The sequence below is a fragment of the Brachycentrus maculatus genome, unplaced genomic scaffold (genome assembly GCF_059751285.1).
Source record: "Brachycentrus maculatus isolate JH-2025_06_01 unplaced genomic scaffold, ASM5975128v1 h1tg000281l, whole genome shotgun sequence".
In the NCBI taxonomy this organism is placed as follows: domain Eukaryota; kingdom Metazoa; phylum Arthropoda; class Insecta; order Trichoptera; family Brachycentridae; genus Brachycentrus; species Brachycentrus maculatus.
In genome coordinates, this window is record NW_028281032.1 from 217061 (window position 1) to 241683 (window position 24623).

At 31.3% G+C, this 24623-nt stretch overlaps 1 protein-coding gene across 1 annotated transcript in view; it reads left to right on the forward strand.

The window, feature by feature from the left end:
• Window positions 1-1606: 1606 nt before the first annotated feature.
• LOC148305191 (zwei Ig domain protein zig-8-like) overlaps window positions 1607-24623 on the forward strand; it is a 31281-nt gene continuing 8264 nt past the window's right edge. Inside the window, exons 1-3 of the mRNA XM_088267079.1 lie at window positions 1607-1879; window positions 2844-2920; window positions 20836-20972. Coding sequence (XP_088123205.1) covers window positions 1607-1879; window positions 2844-2920; window positions 20836-20972 — 487 coding nt within the window. The remainder of the gene's footprint in view (window positions 1880-2843; window positions 2921-20835; window positions 20973-24623) is intronic.

The following is a 24623-nucleotide window of genomic DNA, read 5'->3' on the forward strand; positions in this document are numbered from 1 at the left end:
AGACACGGAACAGTGCAAAGACATTAGAATTAGACATTAGAAAAATATTTTTGTGACCTAATTTTTTAATATTGCTGAAATAAAAAGCTCTTCAATGTGACATTTTAATTGTTTCAGTGAGATCACCACGCGGGATGATGGTCCAGGAAGTGGAGGAGTGATGCGGGGTATCATGTGGTGGGGAGGCGTGGCTTGGCGGGGGGTGGGGGTATTGCTATTGTTGCTGCTGTTGCTGCACGTGCCATCCTGCTCCTTAGTCGGTGAGTGAACTTTTTTGTGTTTATTTTTAATTAAGAGACTGGTGCCGTAGAGTCTTGTAGAGGTTCAATCGCGAAATTGGCGTCGCGGGTTCAATTTCCTCACAAGTAAGATTTATTTTTAATGTCTGGATATTTCGCTCACTCCTTTCAAGAACGTTATAAATCAAAAAACTTGATTTTTCAGGAGATCGTTTTTAAAGTTTAAAAATATAATACAATGTATTAAAATAAATATCAAGCCACTTATTAAACTTTTTACCGTGCAACAGATCTTTTTAGGTAAAACCTGGATGTTTTTTTCTTCTTTTGAAAAATATATAGTATATTTAAAAAAATAATTAAACAATACCTTTCCTTCAAAATGCAAAAACAACACTTTTTGCCCTGTAGCGGGTAAATATTGAGATAAAAATATGCCACTTTTGCTGGAATATAGTATATTTTCTGGGCATTCCGAAAACATGCACAACTGAAAAATGTCGATTTTTGATTTATGATTTGTGACGTTCTTGAAAGGAGTGAGCGATTATGATATATTTTTCACATTTGTTTTCCTTATCTTTACCATCCTAAGTTAAATACAAAACATATTTATCAAATTTGACCAACTCAACTTAAAATAGAAAAGTATAGAATAAGTGGAAACTAATTTTCTCATCATAATAATAATAAATAATTTTGGATTTTACATGGCCTCATTTATCAATACTGCCACAAGGCCGCTTGCTATGATTAATTGTTTATTCTTGCCATGATTCAGTGTTTATTATTGCTATCATTCATTGTTTATTATGCTACTTGCCATGATACACTGTTTATTTTTGGAAGAAAAAAAACACCACTATAAACTTTAAGTTTTTTACTTTTATTTTATGTATTTGACAAATGACGAGTCTCGTCATTATTGATATCATCAGAATGGTGGAAGGCTTAACAAATTATGTTTTTACGTATACAACAAAGCAAGGGTTGAAACCCATGATTTAATATAATTTTTTTATTAAAATTATAAAAATGATATTTTGATGTAAAATTTTGAATGTTGGACAAGCGCTTAAAATGCCGCACGTGCACTACACGGAATTTCACCGTCCGGCAGTCCGGTTTTGAAAAATAAAAGCGACAGTTTAGCGTGATCGAATTTACGCGCACCGTATTTACGCACCGATCAAAAGCACTGATCCGAGGAAAGATGGACAAAAAACACAAGTCAATCCAAGCCAATCATCGTTTTATCACGCCAACTGAAGTGCCGGACGGTAAAATTCCATGTAGTGCACAAGCGCTTCATCTCTGCCTACCCGTATGGAAAATCAGCGTGATGATTTTTTAAAATTGTTTCAGTGATGAAACAAACCCCCCCGGGAGAGTTTGGGGTCAGTCAGACCCCGTGGCTGTCCTCCAAGGTGCAGCTGCACGTACCAAGGGGGTACCTGCCGCAGGACCCGCCCAAGGGGACCCAGCCGACCCCAGGCGCCACCCCGGACGAGGACTACCCAACCAGCACGGAGGAGATGCTGCCGTTCTTCCAGGACCCAAGCAACGCCACCACGGTTACGGCCCAGTTGGGGCAGGATGTGCTTCTGCATTGCAGGGTTAACGATCTTAAAGACAAGACGGTAAATTTTGCTTGATCATTCTTAAAAGAAAATTTCGTTTAAAAAAATTATCTTTTTTTAAAAAAAATATTTAAAGTATTTTTTTATATATATACCTATATATATAGAAGAGGTCAAGGGATCTTGGATTCCTTGTGTTACTGCGACCATATAAAGTCTATTGTGACCTCCCTCTGTGTCATAACTCACAACCTGTCGTAGTATTTTATTTAAAGAGAAGTTTTTGTGATTTTATCATTTACAAAAATACTTCAATTTTATACTTTTCTGTGAGCCTAAACGGCTCATTATTGAAAATAGGTACTTATCAAATTGTGGCAGAGTGGGCTCGAACCGAGAAACTCTGACTCAAGAGTCCGCAACACTAACCACAGGATCACAACCTGACGTGTTAAAAGTTTTAACTTATCGAAGACCAGAAGTGGCCCTCCAAGGATATGACTACGATTGCGAACGAGTGCGTCACATGTATAAAAATGTGGATGGGTTCTTCTCCACCTTCCATACAAAATCTGCAGACTGGGGAATCACACAGTCCAAGTTTCGATATGTGCTTCCTTAATATGCAGTGTTAAGGTGGAGACTGACCGGAGCATTTCGTCGTAACGTAACACGTAACGATGCGAGCATTCAGGCAGTCGGTACAGCGAGCCGAGCGCTCCATCCATAGTGATGTTACGACGTTATGTTGCGACGAAATGCTCCGGTCAGTCTCCACCTTTAGGTATACGATTCTGGTTATGATCCTTATTTGTTTCTTGATAAGCTTTAGAGCTTCTGCGGTAAAAAGCATTTAATTAGTAGTTAGTGGTTTTTATATTTTTTTCTTACAAAAATATTAGTAATATTAGTATATAAACACTCACCGAGATTTTTGTCTACCGGTTTTGAGACGTACCTGTCTCTTCATCAGGACAATCACTACAACAGCATGCATTTTTTTAAACTTGTTTTCTTTCCCTAGGTATCCTGGGTACGAAGAAAAGGAGAATCACTACGACTTATAACATTTGGCCATCTCACTTACAGTAATGAGGCGAGGTAAGGAATCATATAATTATTCTTCATCAATTCTTTTTTATGACATAAGAAAATTGATTGTAAAAAGTAGATAATATGGATAACAGCTTTTTTATAGTTTTAAATATGACTAAGCGACCCGTTTTAGTGAAAATTTATTAAAATTAAAAAAAAAATATATGATATTTTGTATATTAAAAGCACTGATAACTTTGTGGTATGGTAATAAAAAATTGTCCTTATCATCCATTTTTTTCTTTGTTTAATACCACTTTTATAAAAAAATACTCTATTGAATTACACAGTGGTATTACACAAACAAATAATGGATACTAAGGAGAGTGTTTTAATGCAATGAGCCTATGGCCCTAATTCATAACTTAATTGAAGTACACAGTTATAGCGGATATTTTTATAAGTTGGCTGAAACCGCGTCCTTGACGACATTCTATTATTACTCGAGTTCGTGTATGCACTTTGCACTTTTTTTATGAATCGAAATTACGTTTTTTTGTGTTTTGCTTCTAAATAAACCTTGTTTTAAACAAATAAAATAAATCGGTAAAGAGTGTTCTTTTACCCTCAATGCTTAGTGATATTTTTTTTTTATTTTGTTCATAAAAAACCCATTTTCCATCATTCCTATAGCTTTTAAACGTTGAAAGCAGCTTTTTAGTCATCACATTCAATTCATCCACAAGTTATTTTGAGTTTTTTAGTTACTCTCTCTTATTCTCTCTGTGTTTAAGTATTGTATTATAATAATAAGTACATGTATGTTGTGGTAAAGGTTGAAGGCATGATTTGATATAATTTTATGTTAGAAATGGATTTTGTATATGAATTCAAATAATATATAAGAATATGTATTTGGATCTGGACACATTTGGTTGACGACCTCTTACACTGCACACTAGTATGGGGAAGTTCTGTATTCTCTGAAACATAACAAACACACTATTTGAGAAATATTTTTCCAAGTGTTGAAATATTATCATGCATTTTACAAGGATAAACATAGAAATTATATATGTACATATTTATATAATAATATAAACATAAGTATTAATATATTTTACATATGCATATACGCGAGGCACTCGCTTCAAAAGATAATAAAATTATTTACGACATCCTCAAGATAAAGCAAGCTTCAAACCACTACTTCGCAATACGAAATCTCGCAAATACATAATAATAATATAGAGCAGGAAATGCAAACTTCTGGCACGCGAGACGATTTTGCATGGCACGCGAATGAAGAGAATAAAATAAAAGTTATTTCGCAAAAAAATCAATTAAAAGTTTAGACTTAGAGATGAAAGTACTACTGATTTCAATATATTAAAATCTGACAGCTTTGAACCCGATTTTAGAAAAATTGCATCTAGCACCCAACAACAAAAATCTTAATACTAGTTTCAAGTGTTTTGCATTTTTTATTAAGTCTAGTTTTTATTTACCTATTTTATTTTGCCATTAATAAGTACATCTTTTTTTCGATGTATTAATGATTTGTTCATATTTTAAAAAAAGTTGCATTAACATTTTATGCATTCTTATTTCGATAGTATGAGGCACGTGACATATCATATTGAACAAAAAAAATGTTTGGAACTAGAATGTTCGTAACGTGAGGTTTACCTATTTTTTCAGGAACTTCATATTTCCGGAAACTTTTGTAGATTTAGAATTAATACAATATAATTCAAATTGGCACTCAGGCTCAAAAAGGTTCGTCATCCCTGATATAGAGGGAGTTATACACTCGCATTTAATAGGTTAATAAAGTTTGACTACTTCAATATCTGAATCAAGTTGTTTTACGTCCAATTGACGGATGTATTACAGACATGATCTCTCCTTCCTTATCTCTGAAGCGCCTATGTTCACTGTCGTTAGCTGCTCATTATGAATCTGTCTTAAGATAACGGTGGCTCTTTATTACCCGAAATTCTGTTCGCAAATCAAGATTTTTTGAGTTGGAATTTTTGTCCGTAACTAGAGTTTTCGTAACGTAAGGTTTACCTTTTTTTCATGAAATTAAATTTTTTTTTTTTATCTTCCCGAAAACATATTCAGATGAGTCAGAAGTAAAGTAATATAATTTAAAAATTAAAATAAAACATATCACTCACTCCTTTCAACAACGTCATATCTCAAAAATCGTTAATTTTCAATTGTGCATATTTTCGGAATGCCAAGAAAATGTACTTTATCCCAGCAAAAGTGGCATATTTTTAACTTAATATTTACCCGCCATAGGGCAAAAAGTATTGTTTTTGCATTTTTAAGAAAATGTATTGTTTGTTTATTTTTTAATAAACTAAATATTCTAAAATTGAGAAAAAACATTCAGGTTTTACCTAAAAAGATCTGTTGCGTAGTTAAAAGTTCAAAAAGTGGCTAGATATTTATTTTAAATACATTTTTTTATATTTAAAACATTAAAAACGATCTCCTGAAAAATCAAGTTTTTAGATATATGGGCATTTTGAAAACATGCACAACTGAAAATTGACGATTTTTTTATATTTGACGTTGTTGAAAGGAGTGAGTGACATGTAACATTCACCATTCTACCGATGATTGACAACTATACTCCTTTTTTGTCTTTTTCTTTGTAACCAATGACAGGTCATACGCCCGATAAATATCCAGATTTCCATATTCTTCTTCATCTATGCTAACATATCAAAATGTAAGAAAAACTCCTAAGTAATCCAGATTTATAAACAAGGATTTGGAAACATCCAAAAAATTTATTGTTTTTTAGAACTGCATAATTTATGTATACATTAAATATTACAATCAAACACTGATTTTTAAGGTCTACTAAGTTAAATATTTTTTATTAAACATCAAAAGGAAAAATTAAGTTCGTGACAATTATTTCGCCTTGTTTTGGCAGTATCAAAAAACTAAAAAAAAATGATTATCACGAACATTATTCTTCTTCATCTTTGATGAGATGTCAAAAAATAATATGAAAATAACTCCTGTAATTGGACATAATCCAGATTTTGTGAACGAGTATTTGGACACACTCAAAATGTTGTAAATAAATTATCTGGTCAAATTATAAGCTTAATAATAAAAATGAAAATGGTATTTTCTGGCGTTTCTCATGTGTGTGATTAATCCAGGATTCGGATCTCACATACTAATATAAGAGTTTCTGCTTAGTAAAAAGCTTCTTTACATCTCACCAATAGATGTCTCTAGTGAAGTTCTAGTGATTCATGAACAAGGTTTCTAAATTGGTTTATATACATATGTAGAGTTTCCAAGAATTTGAGTGGTGTGGTTGTCAATAATGGGTAGAATTGGTGAATGTTACATTTGTGTAAAGTGATCACTTAAACCAGCCTATGACGGTCGTAAGCCCCGTAAATGCCCAGACTTCCATATTCTTCTTCATCTTTGATGAGATGTCAAAAAATAATATGAAAATAACTCCTGTAATTGGAGATAATCCAGATTTTGTGAACAAGTATTTGGACACACTCAAAATGTTGTAAATACTAACATTATTGGTCTCAAACTGTCAAGATTTTTTTCAAAATAAACTAAACAACTTAATAGACCCTTAAAATAACTATCTGATTTTAATATTTAAAATGTAAATATATTATATACTTCAAATAAACTCAAAGGTAATCTGATTGAAGTTTTTATATTAAAATCATAATGGTTTTCCACAAAGTTAATACCAAATCAATGTTGACTAAGAAAAAGTTAATGGTAACCCCAAACATCAATTTAATTTGAAAGGTTTTTCATTATGATGTTTATGAAACCCCTCAAAGTGCGTCAACAACTTCGACCCCCTTCCACAATTTATTATTTGACCCTTTAAATGTTGTCTTGCTATATGTATGGAATATATTTCTGTCGCCTACCTTCAAAATCTGCCAGATCCAATTTTATAAGATTTTAAAATAAATACTTTATCGGAATGCCAATTGTGGGTTTTATTGTTTAAAATATTTACATACTTAAAAACCCTGCTAAAAATACTTAACAGTGTTGTATTTCAAATTCCGCTATATTCATGGAACTTGCCTTCTGACCCATATCGGCCAATCAGAGAGCGGAGATAGGTCAAAATTTAAGATGACGTCATGATCAGTTTGTGTTTCGTGTATTTTTTTAAATACTGATAAAAAAATCTTATAAAATGTTTAAATTCTTTATTTCACAATGTATTATCTAAAGATAGACAAATCTTATAAATATAAATGTTATCCGGTGAATTTTGCATTTTTTGGAAAATCGACTTACATGGATCTGGCGGATTTCGAAAGTAGGCGATACATTTAATCTCAAATGTTTAACTTAAGCTATCCAGACTTGTTTGTGTACGCTTTTGGCTTTACATAATCCCAATGAACAAAAAAAGTCTCGAGTAATCGAATTCGGCGTAGAGCGTACTGCTCTCGAAATTGCTTGCTCTGTTGCGGTAATCGATAAATTGTTTCGAACATAAATTACGACCATTGTAGCACACTTCAGAGAGATATTTCTATTTATTTTAAGAATGTCTGAGTTACTCCATTGTAGTAAGAAAGGACAAGTATAATAATGAAATTGACTAAGGCGTTATACAAATAATGAAACTTTTTCGGACACTATGTATTTATTTATTGTCTAGACTAGTGACTTTCAAAGCGTGTGCCGCACCACCTCGATAACGAAGAAGTCTAAAATGTGCTGAGAAGAAAGAAACATAAAACAGTTCATTTTAATAAATTTATTATATTTTAAATAAATTCGACATCTATGTATATTTAATATATTTTATATCACCATTTCTGGATTATTTCCAGTCTTTTATATAGTTTTATTAATACGTATTGAAAAATGTGCTTTCGGTACGGGAAACTTGGTGAGCGCACTTTATTTCAATTGGTGTTTTATGCAAAATAAATAAATTAAAATAAATATATTTATTAAAAAAACTAACACTATGATGATATTTATTTAATTTATTGTGCAGCATTCACTTTATAGTAAGACATGATGAAATTGTAAAAGAAAAACAATATTTTTATTTATGCTTTAGCGTATATTTAGACGCGAATATGAAAGTATCTGCAGCTTCTGAAACTAGTCATTAAAATAAAATAAATACAACTCAAGTGGTAAAAAACAAGTATTTTTCCACTTGAGTTTTATTTATTTTATTTTTGACAATTCCATTTGTAGCTCTCAATGTTGTCGTCCGGAGTGGACGCATTTGCTGCGCAATGCTCAATAAAAGTAACATTTAGGAGTTTTTCAGGTTTTTTAAATCACATTTTCATATGGTGTTATGGAGTGCGTGGAAGTTTTTGGTATCGTAAGGGAAGGCTAATTATCTACAACCTAACTATGAGTATTTCAATGTTTTAGAATTTAGTACAAAAACCCTGATGATGACAAGGTCCTTGTTGAAACCGGTTGTAAAAAGCGTACCAATAAAAAGTGGTTAAAACGAAGTAATTTTATTTTATAAAGTTTATAAAATGTGCTACAAAGCCTCTGCGAAAAACATTCAAGAAACACTTATTTTTATTTATGCTTTAGCGTATATTTAGACCCGAAGATGAAAGCATCTACAGCTTCTGAAACTAGTTGTTAAAATAAAATAAATATTACTCATGTCGGAAAAAAAAGTGTTTTTTTTTTACAATTTCGGTTATTCAAATAAGTAAAGTATGTACATTTCCTTTTTAAAGGCATTTTTATTAAGTGTGCTGCAGAACAAATTATATTTCCTTATGTGTCGTGAAGTGAAAAAAATATATGAAACGCTCATTTAGACGGTACACATTTCTGTTCGTAATTTGATAGTTAATTTTAGTCATTCAATATCCGATAAATCCTTAATCACATACCTGCTTATCGTCAATTGGATTCCATTTCTCACAATCGTACTAATTGGAGAACTAATTGGAATACTTACCGTCAAAGAATGTAATAATTGCGATATCCTTCCCTTAATTCCTCTCTTGTCAGGTTATTATATTTTAAATAACCCTTAAATTATAATTTTCAGTTCGTTTTTGCTCATAAAAGTAAGAATTATATTTGAAGATTCCACAAGGAAATAATTTTAGAGGCCTTTTCATGGATCGAGGATGACGCTTTTAATTTAGGTTTTGAAAATTAAAACCGTACTTAATATGAAATATTTATCTTTATACGGCCAAAACCAATCATATTTTTATTTGTATATTTTATTTGTTCGAGAAATGTACAGCTTTACATTTAAAAAAGTATATAATAAAAAAAGTTACATTAACAATCAATAAACCTTACATTACATTAACAAAAATAAATCCAAATTAAACAATTCCACATATATGTTATAATAACTATTAAAAACATTAAGAGGTAAATCAAAATAAGATTGGGAGTGTGTGCGTGAGGAAGGGAGTAAAAGGGTCAATTTTCCAAAAAAATACATTAAAATTAAAAGAAATTTTATATAAAACATAGAAAACATATAATAAAGCAATACATTAAACAATAGAGTAACATTATTTTCTTTGACCCAGGTAACATTTAACATAATTGATTTTTTTTCCTAAAACACCGTTTTTGTATTAACTATGAAAAAAATATCAACGATTTGTTCCTATCGGGGTGGTATTTAATTTGACATTATCTTATTACATTTATTTACAACGTTTCTGTTAATTACTTCTTATTACTTTCAGCGGATTATCGCAAAAGGAATATAAAAGTTGTGTAATAATAATGATCAAAGTAGAAATGTGAGGGAAGGTGAAAATATGAAGACTTTTTAGGAGAGATGCCAGAATAAACTACAGACTGGCGCAAAATGAATCACCCTCTCGGAAGATGTTTTATTTTTTTGCAAACGGCGTCGTATGTCAATCATATTTGATATTTGTAAACAAGACAGCTGCAGTATGCAAACAGATTGATAAAACGGGCAAAAATTTGTATTTACACTGGCGACAGGTGCAGTGACGTAGTTGGGTAGACGCTCGTCTGCGAAACTGGTGTCGCGGGTTCGATTCTCGCCATTTTCAAAATAAATTCAAGAAAGATTTATTTTCAATTGGTCTGAGTGTTTGTGATGATTTTTTTTACATTTACCTTCCCTATCCTTACTATCCTACCTGCAGACAAGCCTCTAAAAATAGAGGCTTTGCCGGTTATCCCTTATAACAATAATATAGCAAAGGTCCAAATAAAGATCCTCACAATTCAATTTTTTTTAATTTTTTTTTTTTTTAAATATTCAAAAACAAAATATGATGATTGATTTTGCACCACTCTTGGTTTGTTTGTATTCTGCAGCATTCTTGTTTACAAAAATCAAATATGATTGACGTACATCGCCATTTGCAAAAAAAATATAACATCCTCCGATAGGGTAATTTTGCGCCATCCTGTAGTGGCTCGAACATAATTATGGTTTCAAATTAAACTGCGAAGTCAACCTAACATATCATTAAGTATCTCTTGAACTCAATATCAAATGCTTGATTAAACCGTTCCCAGATGTATTGACGTGATTAAACAAATTAGGTAATTCTGTTTATAATCTAATATCATGATAACCTTTGCGTAATTGAGTCCAGGGAGATATAATTCACTCCTTTCAACAACGTCATTTATCAAAAAACATGATTTTTCAGGAAATCGTTTTCAAAGTTTAAAAATATAATAAAATGTATTAAAAATAAATATCAAGCCACTTATTGAATTTCGTACTGTGCAACAGATCTTTTTAGGGAAAATCTGATTGTTTTTTCTCCATTTGAAAAATATTTAGTATTGTTACTACTAACGGTACTGGAACACTAATGATGAGGAAGACGGAATCGTGCAAATGAAGATCATTATTTATTTATCGAAAATTATAAAAGTTATAAGGGCGAGAAGAACAAAACGATGGCAATAGACACAGAGAGAGCGCGACGTATAGGTATACGTTTGAATTTTAATCTTATCTGAGCCCACAAAATTTGTCTTCCACCCCTTTATACGATTTTAAAGGAGGTACATGTGTTGAGGACAATATTATAAACAAAATGAATGTCAATGAACTGCGTCTCTTTGTTCTTCTCGCATACATTTATGAAAACAATTTTAATGCACAAATTCTTATAAAAAAATACAAAAATTTGGAAGGAACAAGTATATTTATAATATCACTGGTCTGTTTTTGGTTGGTTGGAAGATATTGCTTTCTAGAAATAAGCCCGCCAATGTATTTATTTATTTTTTGTACATGAAGTTTAAAATAAATAAATAAATTAAATAAAAAAATATTCAAAAAAATAATTAAATAATACCTTTTCTTCAATATGCAAAAACAACACTTTCTCCCCTGTAGCAAGTATATATAAAGTTAAAAATAAGCGCATTTGCTGGGATATATGCAGTACATTTTCTGGGCATTCCGAAAACATGCACAACTGAAAATTTACGATTTTTGATATATGACGTTGTTGAAAGGAGTGATCGATATATGTTAGGTAAGAGGTGGGCGTCAATCTCAAATGGAACTACGCAGTTAAGATAATATTAACTTTACATTGATAAAAATAGTGAAGGACATTGGTTACATAAACCAAACTAGGACTAAAAATGCCGAACCCTCTTCTAGTGGAACAGAAGGTCTGCTGATGACAGTCAACAGTCCGCCTTCTCCTGAGGAGTTTTACGTGGTTTCCTCCCAGCAATGAGCAAAGGATGAGAAGTTCCTGACTGGCCCACAATAAATTATCCCTCCTGTTCCTAACACAGATTTAAATAACAACATATTTATGATACATCGTTACTACAAAAACAAAAATCCACTTAATGATATTTATTTTTTCATTTATTTTAATCACATAAACACACAAAAAAAGATAAAAAAATCAAAATAAAAACTAGTTTACATTTTTCATAAATTTCATATATTCCAGACGGTTATTTAAAACCACTTTGGAATTTTAATTCCGGTTGTCGTTCCGTTTCGTTTGAAAGTCAATATTACCAAAAAAGGGCTTTTTTTAAACCTAAAAGGAGTAAGTTACCTACCCTCGGGGATCTTTTACTAACGTTATGGCTCGTTGACAATCAACAAGCAAAGCTGCCCAAAAGAGTTTTCTTTCTCTATCCGATAGCTTTGGCATTTATGTGCAGAACTGAAATGTAAAGTGACTTCTTCGTTGGCTTCAATTGGGTCGGTTGAAATTAATCCCTGAAATGAAAGAAAACTAAACTTTTTTAAAGCCTTGAATTTTTTATGTAAAGCTATTAGATCAGCATATCCCACGGGTGTTATAAAGAGACCGCGGAAAGTAGCGAGAAGTCCCATTAGGTTGTCTACAAGACTAAGGAAAAGACAGAAAATGTTTCGAAGCTTGATACACATTTCACTACTAAAAAAATAAACACATTTTTAAGTAGAACTTGCACTTTATATTGTAATTGAACGATATTATTTTTTGACATTTCATCAAACACGAAGAAGAATATGGAAGTCTGGGCATTTACGGGGCTGACGACCGTCATAGGCTGGTTTAATTTTATAATGAAATAATGGCTTTCTATATATGTATGACTTCCAAAATTTGAGTAGTGGGTTGTCAATCATGAAAAGAATGGAGAATGTTACATGTGTGTAAAGTGATCACTTAACCAGCGTACGACAAGTTATAAGCCCTGTAAACACTGAGAATTCCACATTCTTCTTTATTTATGATGAAATATGAAAAAAATGTCAGATTTGTGAATAACTAGTACTTCTTTTTCCTTCTCTTCATCTTCTTCTAACCTTTATCCCCGACCCGAAGACCCGAAGACCAACATGCACTAAAGGTTTCAGCACAAACATGCGTAACGAGCCGAGGAAAAATATGCACTAGAATTAAACATATTCATTTCTAACAATGAGCCTTTGCGGCTCATTCTTAGAAATAGGTATCAGATTGTGGCAGAGTGGGTTCGAACCGTGAAACTCTGACTCAAGAGTCCGCGACACTAACCACGGGACCACATCCCGGCACATTGACACATTTTGGCTTTCGTAATTTCGCGGAACACTTGCAACAAGCTCGAAGAGCTCCAGTCTTCGCGGAACACCGGTTAACCTGTCCGGGAGTACGGACGTAAATGAACGTCAGTGCGAATTTTCCTTAAAGGAGTATCGACGTTAATGAACGTCGGAGTCCGCCTGTCAGTTAGGATGATGTAACTTGTTTAGCAATGACATTTGTGGATATTTGTGTGTAATTTTGTCATAATTGAAAAATATTTCGAATAGGTGTTTTTTTATATAAATATTTTAACATAATTTTTATCTTCATAATACACAAATTTAATGAAGATTTTTTTTCATGTTAAAAGAACCCACTCCCCAGAGAAAGGCGGACATCAATTTTTGTACTCCCGGAAAGGTAACCTCATCTAGTCCAACATTCTACATTGAACCACTAATGTAGAATGTCGGACTAGATGAAGATAAGCACTCTCTCCAGTGGCGTAGTCGGGCAGATAAACCAAAGACAGTCGTTCCGTTTAATTCCTACATTTATTATTCATCGCCAACTCCGTCACGTTTCGCCATTATCTTTACGTTACACTAAAGATCGGCGTTTTTCTCCCATTGGGATTATTTACAGATTATCAGCTTTACATGAACTAGAATCCCAAACAGCGAGTCATGAAAAATCCTATACGCCCTGAAAGTGGAATACAGCAGTTTATATTCTACTTTCGTAAATGGTCTCTTGAAAAAAATTAATGGTACTTTTTATGTTCTCACATCGCGTCTCATTTTTGTCTCTAAAGCGTGAAAAAATAGAATCCCCTATCGAGTAGGTATAATATAATCACCCAAAAGTAATATCGATTTCAGCATTAATTCATGTATTCCAGAAAATATTATGTATGTTAAAAGCATTTGTTAACTTTGTGGTACGGTAATTTAACACTCTCCTTATCATTCGTCGTTTACTTTGTGTAATACCACTTTAAAAAATACTACTTCGTCACATCTGGTTTTGGAATAATCATTCCATCATCGGGTCAAACGTACATTAAAATTAAATTGTTACGGTATGATATAAGTACTTTTTTTATAGATTAAAATAATATTTTCTCTCTCCTTCCGAATTTTATTTTTGTATAAATGTGAGAGCGTAAAAATTTCATTTTAATCTACATTTGACCTGATGACGGAATTATTATTCCAAAACCACTTAGATGGATATTTTTAAAAATTCGTGACAAATATAGGAATATATCTGCTTATTTTGTTGTATATATAAAACCTTGGGGACCCCATAAACATTTTTCGGACTGTATCCATATATAGAGAGAGAGATAATTCGCTCGTCTCACATTTTTTTTGTTAGAGAAAAAAAAATCCACTTGATTATCTATAATCGTTGGAGATAAAGACAAGATAAATAATAAATGCTACTCTTATCAAAAAATATATTTTAATAAATAAAAAAAATTACTTTCTTAAACGTCCTAGACATTACTATATATCGTTAGAATCCTAACTGTCCATCAAACCTCCTCCCTTAGTTTTTCCCTCTCCTTTTTCTCTAAACTCCCTTTTTATCATCTTTTGTAATTTATGTTTTTTTAAATGTCAATTTGTAATTTATGTTTTTTAAATGTTCAAGCCAAGTGTGGCTGTTTTTGGTTGGTTTGAAAATATTTAGTTTAAGCAATAAGCCTGCCGATTTGCTCATATATTTCTTTTCTGTACATAAAGTTTAAATAAATGAATAAAAAATAGTGATGTTAATTTTCATTTTAAACTACAATTTGTTTGAATTTACGAATGATAATTACAGTTTTTCATTAGAGAAAACATTTGTCGCAAGTTTCTGAGCGTAAAAACGTTTATGTTTGAGAATTTGTTTCTGCCGGAGTCAGAAGATGAAGAGTCTCCGTATTTCTTCTTATTTTCTTTCTTTTGTGTAAAATTGTATGACTTTTCTCGTATTGTTCTAACCCGAGGCGCAGAAGTTTCCCAATTATGTTAAATCATTCATGAAATTTGAGGACGTTACGTCGAAAACGGTGCAAGAAAACAAGGAACGGGAATAAAGAGAGCGATGCGAGATACAAAATGTCTGATGATTTAATCATATTTGAGTTGGGATCATCCTTTTACGCATATCTTTAATGGCCGAACGTTTAAGTCTAAAGTTATTTCAGAGACAAAAGATAAATTTACTTCCCACATATATTATAATTTAATTTTTATTCAGATAAGTCTTTAATATACTTCTTATTCCAACTCATTTGTTCGCAGTGAACGTATTCTGTGAATATCTTAAAAGTTTAACAAAAAATGTATCTCTCATATTTTGCTAAATTATTCTTCAAACCCTTATCCGCACCCCAATGGTGCGTAGGTTACTGCATCATATAACTGCAGTGTTATCTTGATCGTTGACACATGAAGAAAAGGTGATCAGCCTACCGCTTCAAATCCAGTCCAGGGTAATATTGAATAAATATTAGAGTGAAAAAATCACTTATATTATTTTGACCCTTCCCTCCCCGGGAATCGAACCCGGAACCTCCAGAACGGTAGCCGAGAATGCTGACCAATTCACTACGAAGGCGGATAATTTTTTTACTATATTATAATATATTACAAAATATCGTTTTTCACGATATTTTTTAATGTGTCCAAATCATTGCTCACAAATCTGGGTTTCAAACAAGGATTAGGCATGCCCAAAAATGGTGTGAACAAAATAACCGGTCAAATTTTAAGCTGCATAAAAATTGAAAATCAAGTTTTCAGGCGTCTCCCAGTATGTAGAATAATCCGGTTAGTATCTTGCATACATCTAAATAAAAGGGTCTCTTCCAAGTATTTTGTTTTTCAAACCAACCACATGGCAGCAGACTCAAACATAAGGCGTCATGAGATTACTGATATATGTATGAGTTGAAAAACAAAAAAATGAGTAATGTGGTTGTTAGTCATGGATAGAATGGTGAACGTTACACACGTGTATAGTAATCGCTTAGCCAGCCTATGACACGTCATCAGATTTACACTACTTCTTCAACATACCACCTTTCGAACGTCTATCATACATCGTTTTGCCGCACATTCGGGTAAGGGTGGTGACTGACTGGAGCATTTCGTTGTAACGTAATGTCGTAACATCACTCTCGGCTCGGCTCGCTGTACTGACTAAACGAATGCTCGCATCGTAACGTGTTACGTTACAACTAAATGGTTTCGGTCAGTCAATACCCTAAGATATCGCATTTCGACTGCATTCAGTCTCATCCTTCTTTTGCTAACTCCATGCTTTACTCCATACATTAGGCTTGGAACCAGGACTCCATTGTGTACTCTCAGTTAAGTTCTGCTTGGTGTAATTCTCGAATTTCAAATACTAGGCAAAATACTAGCTATATTAGTAAGTTTGGCGTACTTTCATTTTAAGCTTTCGTAACGTTGTATTTTAAATAACCTGTCAAAAGTGAGAACTTTGTAAAAAACATCCTTTTACATTTAATAGACATTTTACATTTTGTGAAGTCTTAATAAAAATTGTAGAAGCGACCATTCTAGGTACTTATTACGATCTAAACTATTTTACTGTACCACAAAGAATAATCAAGGTCAAAGGCAAAAAATTTTCGAGAATTCGTTCTTCAGCTAAACCAGAAATGGCAAACCTTTTTGAGCTTGAGTGCCAAAAAAATCTCAATTTAATAAAACGTATTATTTTTTGACATCTCATCAAAGATGAGATGATGACCGTCATAGGCTGGTTTAAGGGATCACTTTACACACGTGTCACATTCACCAATTCGTAGACGCTCGACTGCGAAACTCGCGTCACGGGTTCGATTCCCACCAAGTGCAAAATAAACTAAAAATAAAATCCTATCTGCAGATAATCATCTAAAATAGACGCATTGCGTGTTATTCCGTTTAATTTTTTTTTAAAGAACTCCATTTTTTCAGTATTAAAATCAGTGTCTATTAAGCTGTAAAAATTTATTTAAAAAAAATTACTTATCTCATTGTTTTACAACCAAATTTATTATTTTTTGACATGTCATCAAAGATGAAGAAGAATATGGAAGTCTGGGCATTAATGGGGCTGACGACGGTCATAGGCTGGTTTAAGTGATCACTTTACACACGTGTAACATTCACCAATTCTACCCATTATTGACAACCACACTACTCAAATTCTTGGAGATTCTATATGTGAACCAATTCCGAAACATTGTTCTTGAATCACTAGAACTTCACTAGAGATATCTTTTGGTGAGATGAAAAGAGCTTTTTATTGAGCAGCAACTCTTTTATTAGTATGTGAAGTCCGAATCCTGGATGATAATTCATATTCGTCTTCATCTTTGATGAGATGTCAAAAAATAATGTGATAAATAACTTCTATAATCCAGATTTGTGAACATGTATTCAGACACACTCAAAACGTTGAAGATGGAAATAAAAATGAATCAAACGTACTTCAGATTTTGAATATGAACATAGCATTAATATATCGAAAAAAATAATTAAGTACTTATTAATGGCAAAATAGACTTACCAAAAAACGTAGAACCCTTAAATCTTCATTATTAGTGAAATTTTTGTTGTTGAATGCCAGATACCATTTTTTCAAATCGGGTTCATAGCTGGTAGCTTTTAATAGAATACAAGCAGTCGTACTTTTGTCTGTAAGTCTACTTTTTATTTATATTTAAAACAAAGTTTGTGCTTCAAATATATAATTTATATTTGAAGCACAAACTTTGTGATTTTCCATTTTATAATTAAAATATAACTTTGTTTTAAAATCACTAAAAATATTATATTATAACTTAATTATAATGTCTACTGGTTTCGAAGCTAACCGCTTCTTTATCAAGACTGATTAATACTAAAACACTATCTACTAAACAATATTCAAAATATTTTGAGTTCATTGAAGAAAATAAAGATTCACAGGAATAAGTCGACGAAAAAAATGTTAAAATGCCCACTTTTTTTAATTTTTTGTATTATTTTTTCACTTCATTCGTGTACCATGCAAAATCGTTTCGCGTGCCATAGATTCGCCATCCCTGAACTAGACTCGGTTCTCTGCAAACTTTGCTACGAAATTGAATTCTAAATTAAAATAATAATGTTTAATATTCTTCGTTATACTCGGCAATAATCGCGAAGTGTGTCACGTTCGTGATATTATCTTATGACCCACTAGGACGTATGTACTGCCGGCTCGTAAGTGGGGAGTACGCAGTAACTAGTATTCCGAAAGCTAATAAACTGTGACATGGATGTACGTATCTGGAATTATAGCGATTTTTATTTGACTCGGAGAGAGGAGAGATTTGTCGATGAATTCGGAATATTTGCTCTCGCGAACGAGCGCTCGCGTTTATTGACAGTAAAATGTCGAATTGTCTCTGCGATTAGAAATACAATGGATCAACGGAGTGCTGCGCTTGTTTTCCTAAATGTTGTATGTACAAGTGTGAAGGTATTCGTATATGGGACACTAACACACTGAAAACTGAACAATCAAACAACCAAACTGAGCATCTCGTATTTAGGAAATTTATTTATTTATTTTTATTTTATTTATTAATTTTTTTCAAAACATATTACATACATAAGTCATATATATTGTACATATAATATTCTCGATGAGTAATTTCTATTTCTCATTTTGGGACATGGGATTAAGATTAACAAGACTGGAACACAAGTAATAAAGTAACAAAAAAGATTTTTTTAAATAACCAAAACTAATACTAATACATGGCAAAATATATAAACAATAAACAGGTATAATAAATAGGCATAGGAAGCATATTTAAAAGAAATAATGAGAAAAACATAAGGTAAGAAGCATATTTAAAATCAACAAATGAGTGAATATAAAAAATAAAAATAAAGTAAAAACAAAATAAGAAAATATGACTACACTACTATAAATATTACTTTAAAAAAATGTTTGCTTACTTAAGGGGATTTTTTTTATTACCTTACGTCCAAGTGACTCTGAAATCTAGCTACGACTTCGTGACCCTAGTAAGGCTTCAACATTTTATGTTTTGTAGCCTATGCCTACTCGTTAGTGGATCAACTCTTTATGTTAAAAGTTACTATAATTTCATGTAATTCATTAGTGAAAATTCTAGACAAATCTACGAAAAATCACTATGATTACAACTACTAATATCATCACACAGTTTCTCCGCAGGGGTAGGCAGAGTGGATGGAACGCCACACTATTCTGTCCTGACATACACTCCTCGCTTCCTTCACATCCATAAATCTAGCCATACATGCCCTCCAATTACGTTGTCTTTTGACACCACCATATTTTAGGTTCTGATTGATCTGATCGTGTCTATTTCGACCGTCCTCGTTCTGTTCTTCCGCTCGCATTCGCTACATGTACTTTCTTGGTCATTCTCTCACCATTAGCTCCACATGTTCATACCAACTTAAAGAACTCTTCTGAATCTTTTCAATTATCCGTAGCTATCCCTATCCCTAGCCTTGTATTCCTTTCTTCGTTTTTAATTCTGCCGTACAATAATTTTCCACACATTCGTCAGAGGGAGCGCACTTTATCGGCGTTTACTTTGCTTTCATCCTTCCTTTGCCAGTTCCATATTTGGCATCCACACAACAGTGTCGGTGCCAGCACTTCACTATGAACCGCCAGATTGATTTAGTGGATATATTTTCATTTGCAATCACTATGTTCAAAGCACCATTTATCATGTTTCCTGCATTCACTCTTCGCTCAATATCCTTGTGCAATTTTCCATCCCTTGTGAACATGCTTCTGAGATATAAAATTCACTGTGATTTATTATAGTATTTGCGGTTTCGCATCAAATAAAAAGTAATCACACTACTGATTGTGATTTTATGCCACGGCTACATTTATGTGTTCATCTCTCCTGTCGTTCATTGCTCTCCTGTTCACTACATATTGTGTTGTGTGGATAATTTATCACTTTTACAACGTTGGTAATGGTTTGCCATTAAAAAAAACAGTGAAAATTTTTTATATCCTCTCTTTGTAACATATTTCCGTTTTGAAGGTTTGATATTCCGAATTAATCTTTAATTTACTGTTAGTAAAGACTGTTTCTTTATATAAATAATGAAAAAAAGGTTTTCAAAGATGTTTTTGGTTTCTCAGTAAATAATTTTAAAATATTAATGTGATGAAACAAAAAATAACGTATTTAAATTATTTTATAAGCTTTCATTTATGTATGTTTAATTCTGAGGAAGTATTCTAGCGTTGTGGTTTATATTCTATTGACACGTTTTAGTAATCATTTCTCCTGCCATTGTAAGTACTTATGAGGAAATTGTGCGTATTCATTGGGATATTTTTTTTTATATTTGAGCATTTTGGTAAATTACAATTTTTTGCAATGAACTTTACAGAACTCCAGCTTAAAATGAAATTCTAATTTTCCTTATCATTTTTTATTGTTATTTACCATACACCAAATACACACACACACATTAATTCTATATAATGTATTAAAATATAATTTTTTATTTAGTGTTGAGTTCAATAATTTTGATCAAACAATATAAATTGTTTATTCCGGCAGAGATGAGTGATTATTTATATAAATATTTATAAATATACAATATATATGTATGTATATGTATATATATATATATATATATATATATATATATATATATATATATATATATATATATATATATATATATATATACATATATATATTTATTTATATATATATATATATATATATATATATATATATATATATATATATATATATATATATATATATATATATATATATATATATATATATGATTTATGTAAGTAATATGTTTTGAAAATAAATAAAAATACCTTGATATCAGTATGGAAATTAACTATGGGTTAAATAATTTTCAGGTACTCTCTGGACTACCTACCCCCTAATGACTGGCGCCTGCAGATCCGCTACGCCAACGAGAGGGATGAGGGGATGTACGAGTGTCAGGTGTCCAGTCATCCCCCTCTAGTATATTTAGTATACCTCACCGTAATCGGTAAGCCATATATCGCTTTCAACGCTTTATTTATATATTTTCCCTTTTTTTACTGTTTCGGCCTTCACTTTGTTGTAAGACATAATTAAATTTTGAATGAAGATATCATTTATATTTGTAGCAATAATTGTGATTTTCTATTTTATAATTAAATTATAACTTTATTTTAAAATAAGAATAAATATGTTATTATAACTTAATTATAATGTCTACCGGTTTCGAATCTAACCGCTTTTTTTCAAGACTGATAATACTAATAAAAAAGCATTAATCAGTCTTGAAAAATAAATGCTAAGCTAAATTTTTAAACAAAATTTTCAGTTAAATATATTCGTAAATAATGACACTTATTTTTTACCACTTTTTACCATTATTTTTTTTCGGATTAGTATATTTATTTTTAACGACTAGTTTTGTAAGACATATGCTTCTATCTACGGGTTTGTTTTATTAAAGTTTATATTCAAACCCGTAGATGGCAGCTTCCAAAACTAGTTGTCACAAATAAACATAATACCAAGAAAAAGTAAAAAAAAAGTATTTTCATTTACAATTTATTTTTTATTACTTAATCTCTGCATGAAAGCTCTTTAAATTATGTTTATTTTTACATTTTTTGACATCTGAACAAACTTGAAGAATAATATAAAAGCCTGGGTATATATTGGGCTTGTGACCTGTCCTGTCTGGGTATTTACAAGGCTTAAAACCTGTACCACACATCTTTTTTCATGCATGTTGAGATGTTAAATATGTAAAAATAACTCCTTAGTGGTGACCCAGATCTGTGAAAAAGTATTAAGGCACACTAAAAATGTTGTGAGTCTTTGTTTTATTTTTTTTTTCATCATGTTCAGACTTAATAGAGATAATATCTGGAATAGATAATATGAGATAATATCTGGAATAGATAATATGACAGTTTTTTTCTCCTATAATAATTAAAATTTTATGTAAATTTTTTCAAATTTTATTCATGGCATTAATTGAATGCTGAATTATGCTTTAATTAACAAGCCTTAAGCTTGATTTTCCCATTTATAGAATATTCGAATACGAATATTATATAAATGCAATATATACGCAATATCGGATATTTCAATACCCTTTACGCTATTGGAAAAGAATGAGGCTCATTCAATGAGGATTTGTTTAAAGTATCGTTGCTTATATTAGTAATTGGAATAAAACAATGAAACTTCAGTATTTATCCTGGAAATGAATTCTAACAATTTTTAAATATTGTAGAAATTATTAATGTTTTAAGATTTTAATTCAAAGAGGAATATACTTTTGAGGTTATGCAAGATATTATTTTAATATATTACACTATGAAATTTAGTAAGTTTTAAATCATTTACAAACTTAATTAAGGAGGAAAGCCACAGTGTTAGTGTTTTAAATTTATAAGGAATTAAAACATTTTATAAAGTTTTGTGCAGTATTTTTGCCACTGAAATATTTTACCGAAAAAACTTCACGGCGGAGTTAATTTTTGAAGGGAAGTGCAGCGATGTTGTTTCAACCACTTAGTGAATCAGGAACTGTGGTGTAATCAGAACTTCTTTCTTTGTTCGAAAGTCGAACGAATTCATTGCATCGTTTTTTGCCACGAAATTCAACTGAAACAATTCCGTGTGCTGATTAACCCAGAGAAATACATGTTACGTAGTTCAGTAAATAGAACTTATAATTAAAATTTAACTTTATTTTAAAATCACTATAAATATTTTATTATAACTCTCGAACTTCGAATAACTTAATAATGTCCACCGGTTAACCGGTTTCGAAGTTAACTGGTAGACATTATAATTAATTTACAATAAAATGTTTATGGTGATTTTAAAACAAAGTTATATTTTAATTATAAAATGGAAAATCACAAAATTAGTGCTTCAAATATAAATTATAAAAAGAACTTACTTTATTTATTGTTTCGGCATTAACTTTGTGGTAAGACATGTTACAATGATTAAAAAAAACACTTCGTTTTTTACCACTTGAGTTTTATTATAGACTACATGTTTCAGAAGTTAAACTTCCATCATTCAGGTCTGTATAATAACTTATTAATAACTTATAAGTATATATACAGACCTGAATGATGGAAGTTTAACTTCTGAAACATGTAGTCTATAATAAAACTCAAGTGGTAAAAAACGAAGTGTTTTCTTTCATCATTAAGAACTTACTTAGGAAACAGAAACAAAAAACTGCAGTAAAAGAAATATGATTTTCAAACAAAGAGATAAGTTTCAACATATGGTTACCGTTTTTGACAGTATTGTTCTAAAGATTTTTGATATCTCAACATAGATGAAGAACAATCTGGAAGCCTGGAGATTTACGGGGCTTACGATCTGTCATAACCTGGTTTATACACGTGTTTATACACGTATATATACACGTGTACGATTTATCATTCTACCATTATGATTGACAACCTCACTACTCAAATTTTGGAAGTTATATTTATGCTCCATTTGACACCTTTTTTCGAATGTTTGTTCTCGAAACCATCTATGGCTGAGTTATGTAAGCTTTTTAGTTAACTGAGTCCGTTTATGAAATATAATATGTAGAAGACTCTTCATCAATTATTTTATGAACTAGAAGACGCTTGGAGACATCATTTTGAATTTTAATTAAACTTATATTTTTGACCTGTTAATTGTTCACAATATTTTGAATGTGTCTAAGGCTTTGTTCACGGTGTTATTTATTTGAAATATCAGCCTTGATTTTTTCATTCTACACACCTGACACTACAAAAAGATTGATAAATCGTTCACTTAGCGTTTGATTAAAGAAGGTACGACTGCTTGATATTTGTTAAGGCCCCAGAGACTAGACGATAATAGAGAAACATATCGCTCACTCCTTTCAACGTCATATAATTAAAAAAAATGATTTTTCAGGAGATCGTTTTTAAAGCTTAAAAATATAATTAAATGCATTAAAAATAAATATCAAGCCACTTAATGAACTTTTTACAGTGCAACTTTTTTGGAAAAATCTTAATGTTTTTTCTTCATTTGAAAAATAATAAGTATAAACTTTATAAAATTAATTAACTTTGTTTTCACAACATGTTTATTGATATAATTTAACCTACCGGTTTCGACAAGAACCTTGTCATCATCAGGGTTTATTGTAATTCAAAAACATTAAAACATTAAAATACTTTTTTTATTATTATTCATTGCAAGGCAACCCCAAATAACAACTAATGGAATCACCCAAAAAATAGTATGAAGCTGCGCACGCATACGTAAATTAATTAAAATAATGAATTTTATAAAGTTTATAAAATGTGCAAGAAATAATAAGTATATTTAAAATATAATTAAACAATACCTCTTCTTCAAAATGCAAAAACAACACTTTCTGTTAAAAATATGCCGCTTTTGCTGGGATATAGTACATTTTCTGAGCATGCCGAAAACATGCACAAATTAAAATTGACGATTTTTGATATCGCTCACTCCTTTCAAGAACGTCACAAATCAAAAATCGTCAATTTTCAGTTTGCATGTTTTCGGAATGCCTAGAAAATGCACTATATCCCAGCAAAAGCGGCATATTTTTAACTTAATATTTACCCGCTACAGGGCAGAAAGTATTATTTTTGCATTTCGAAGAAAAGATATT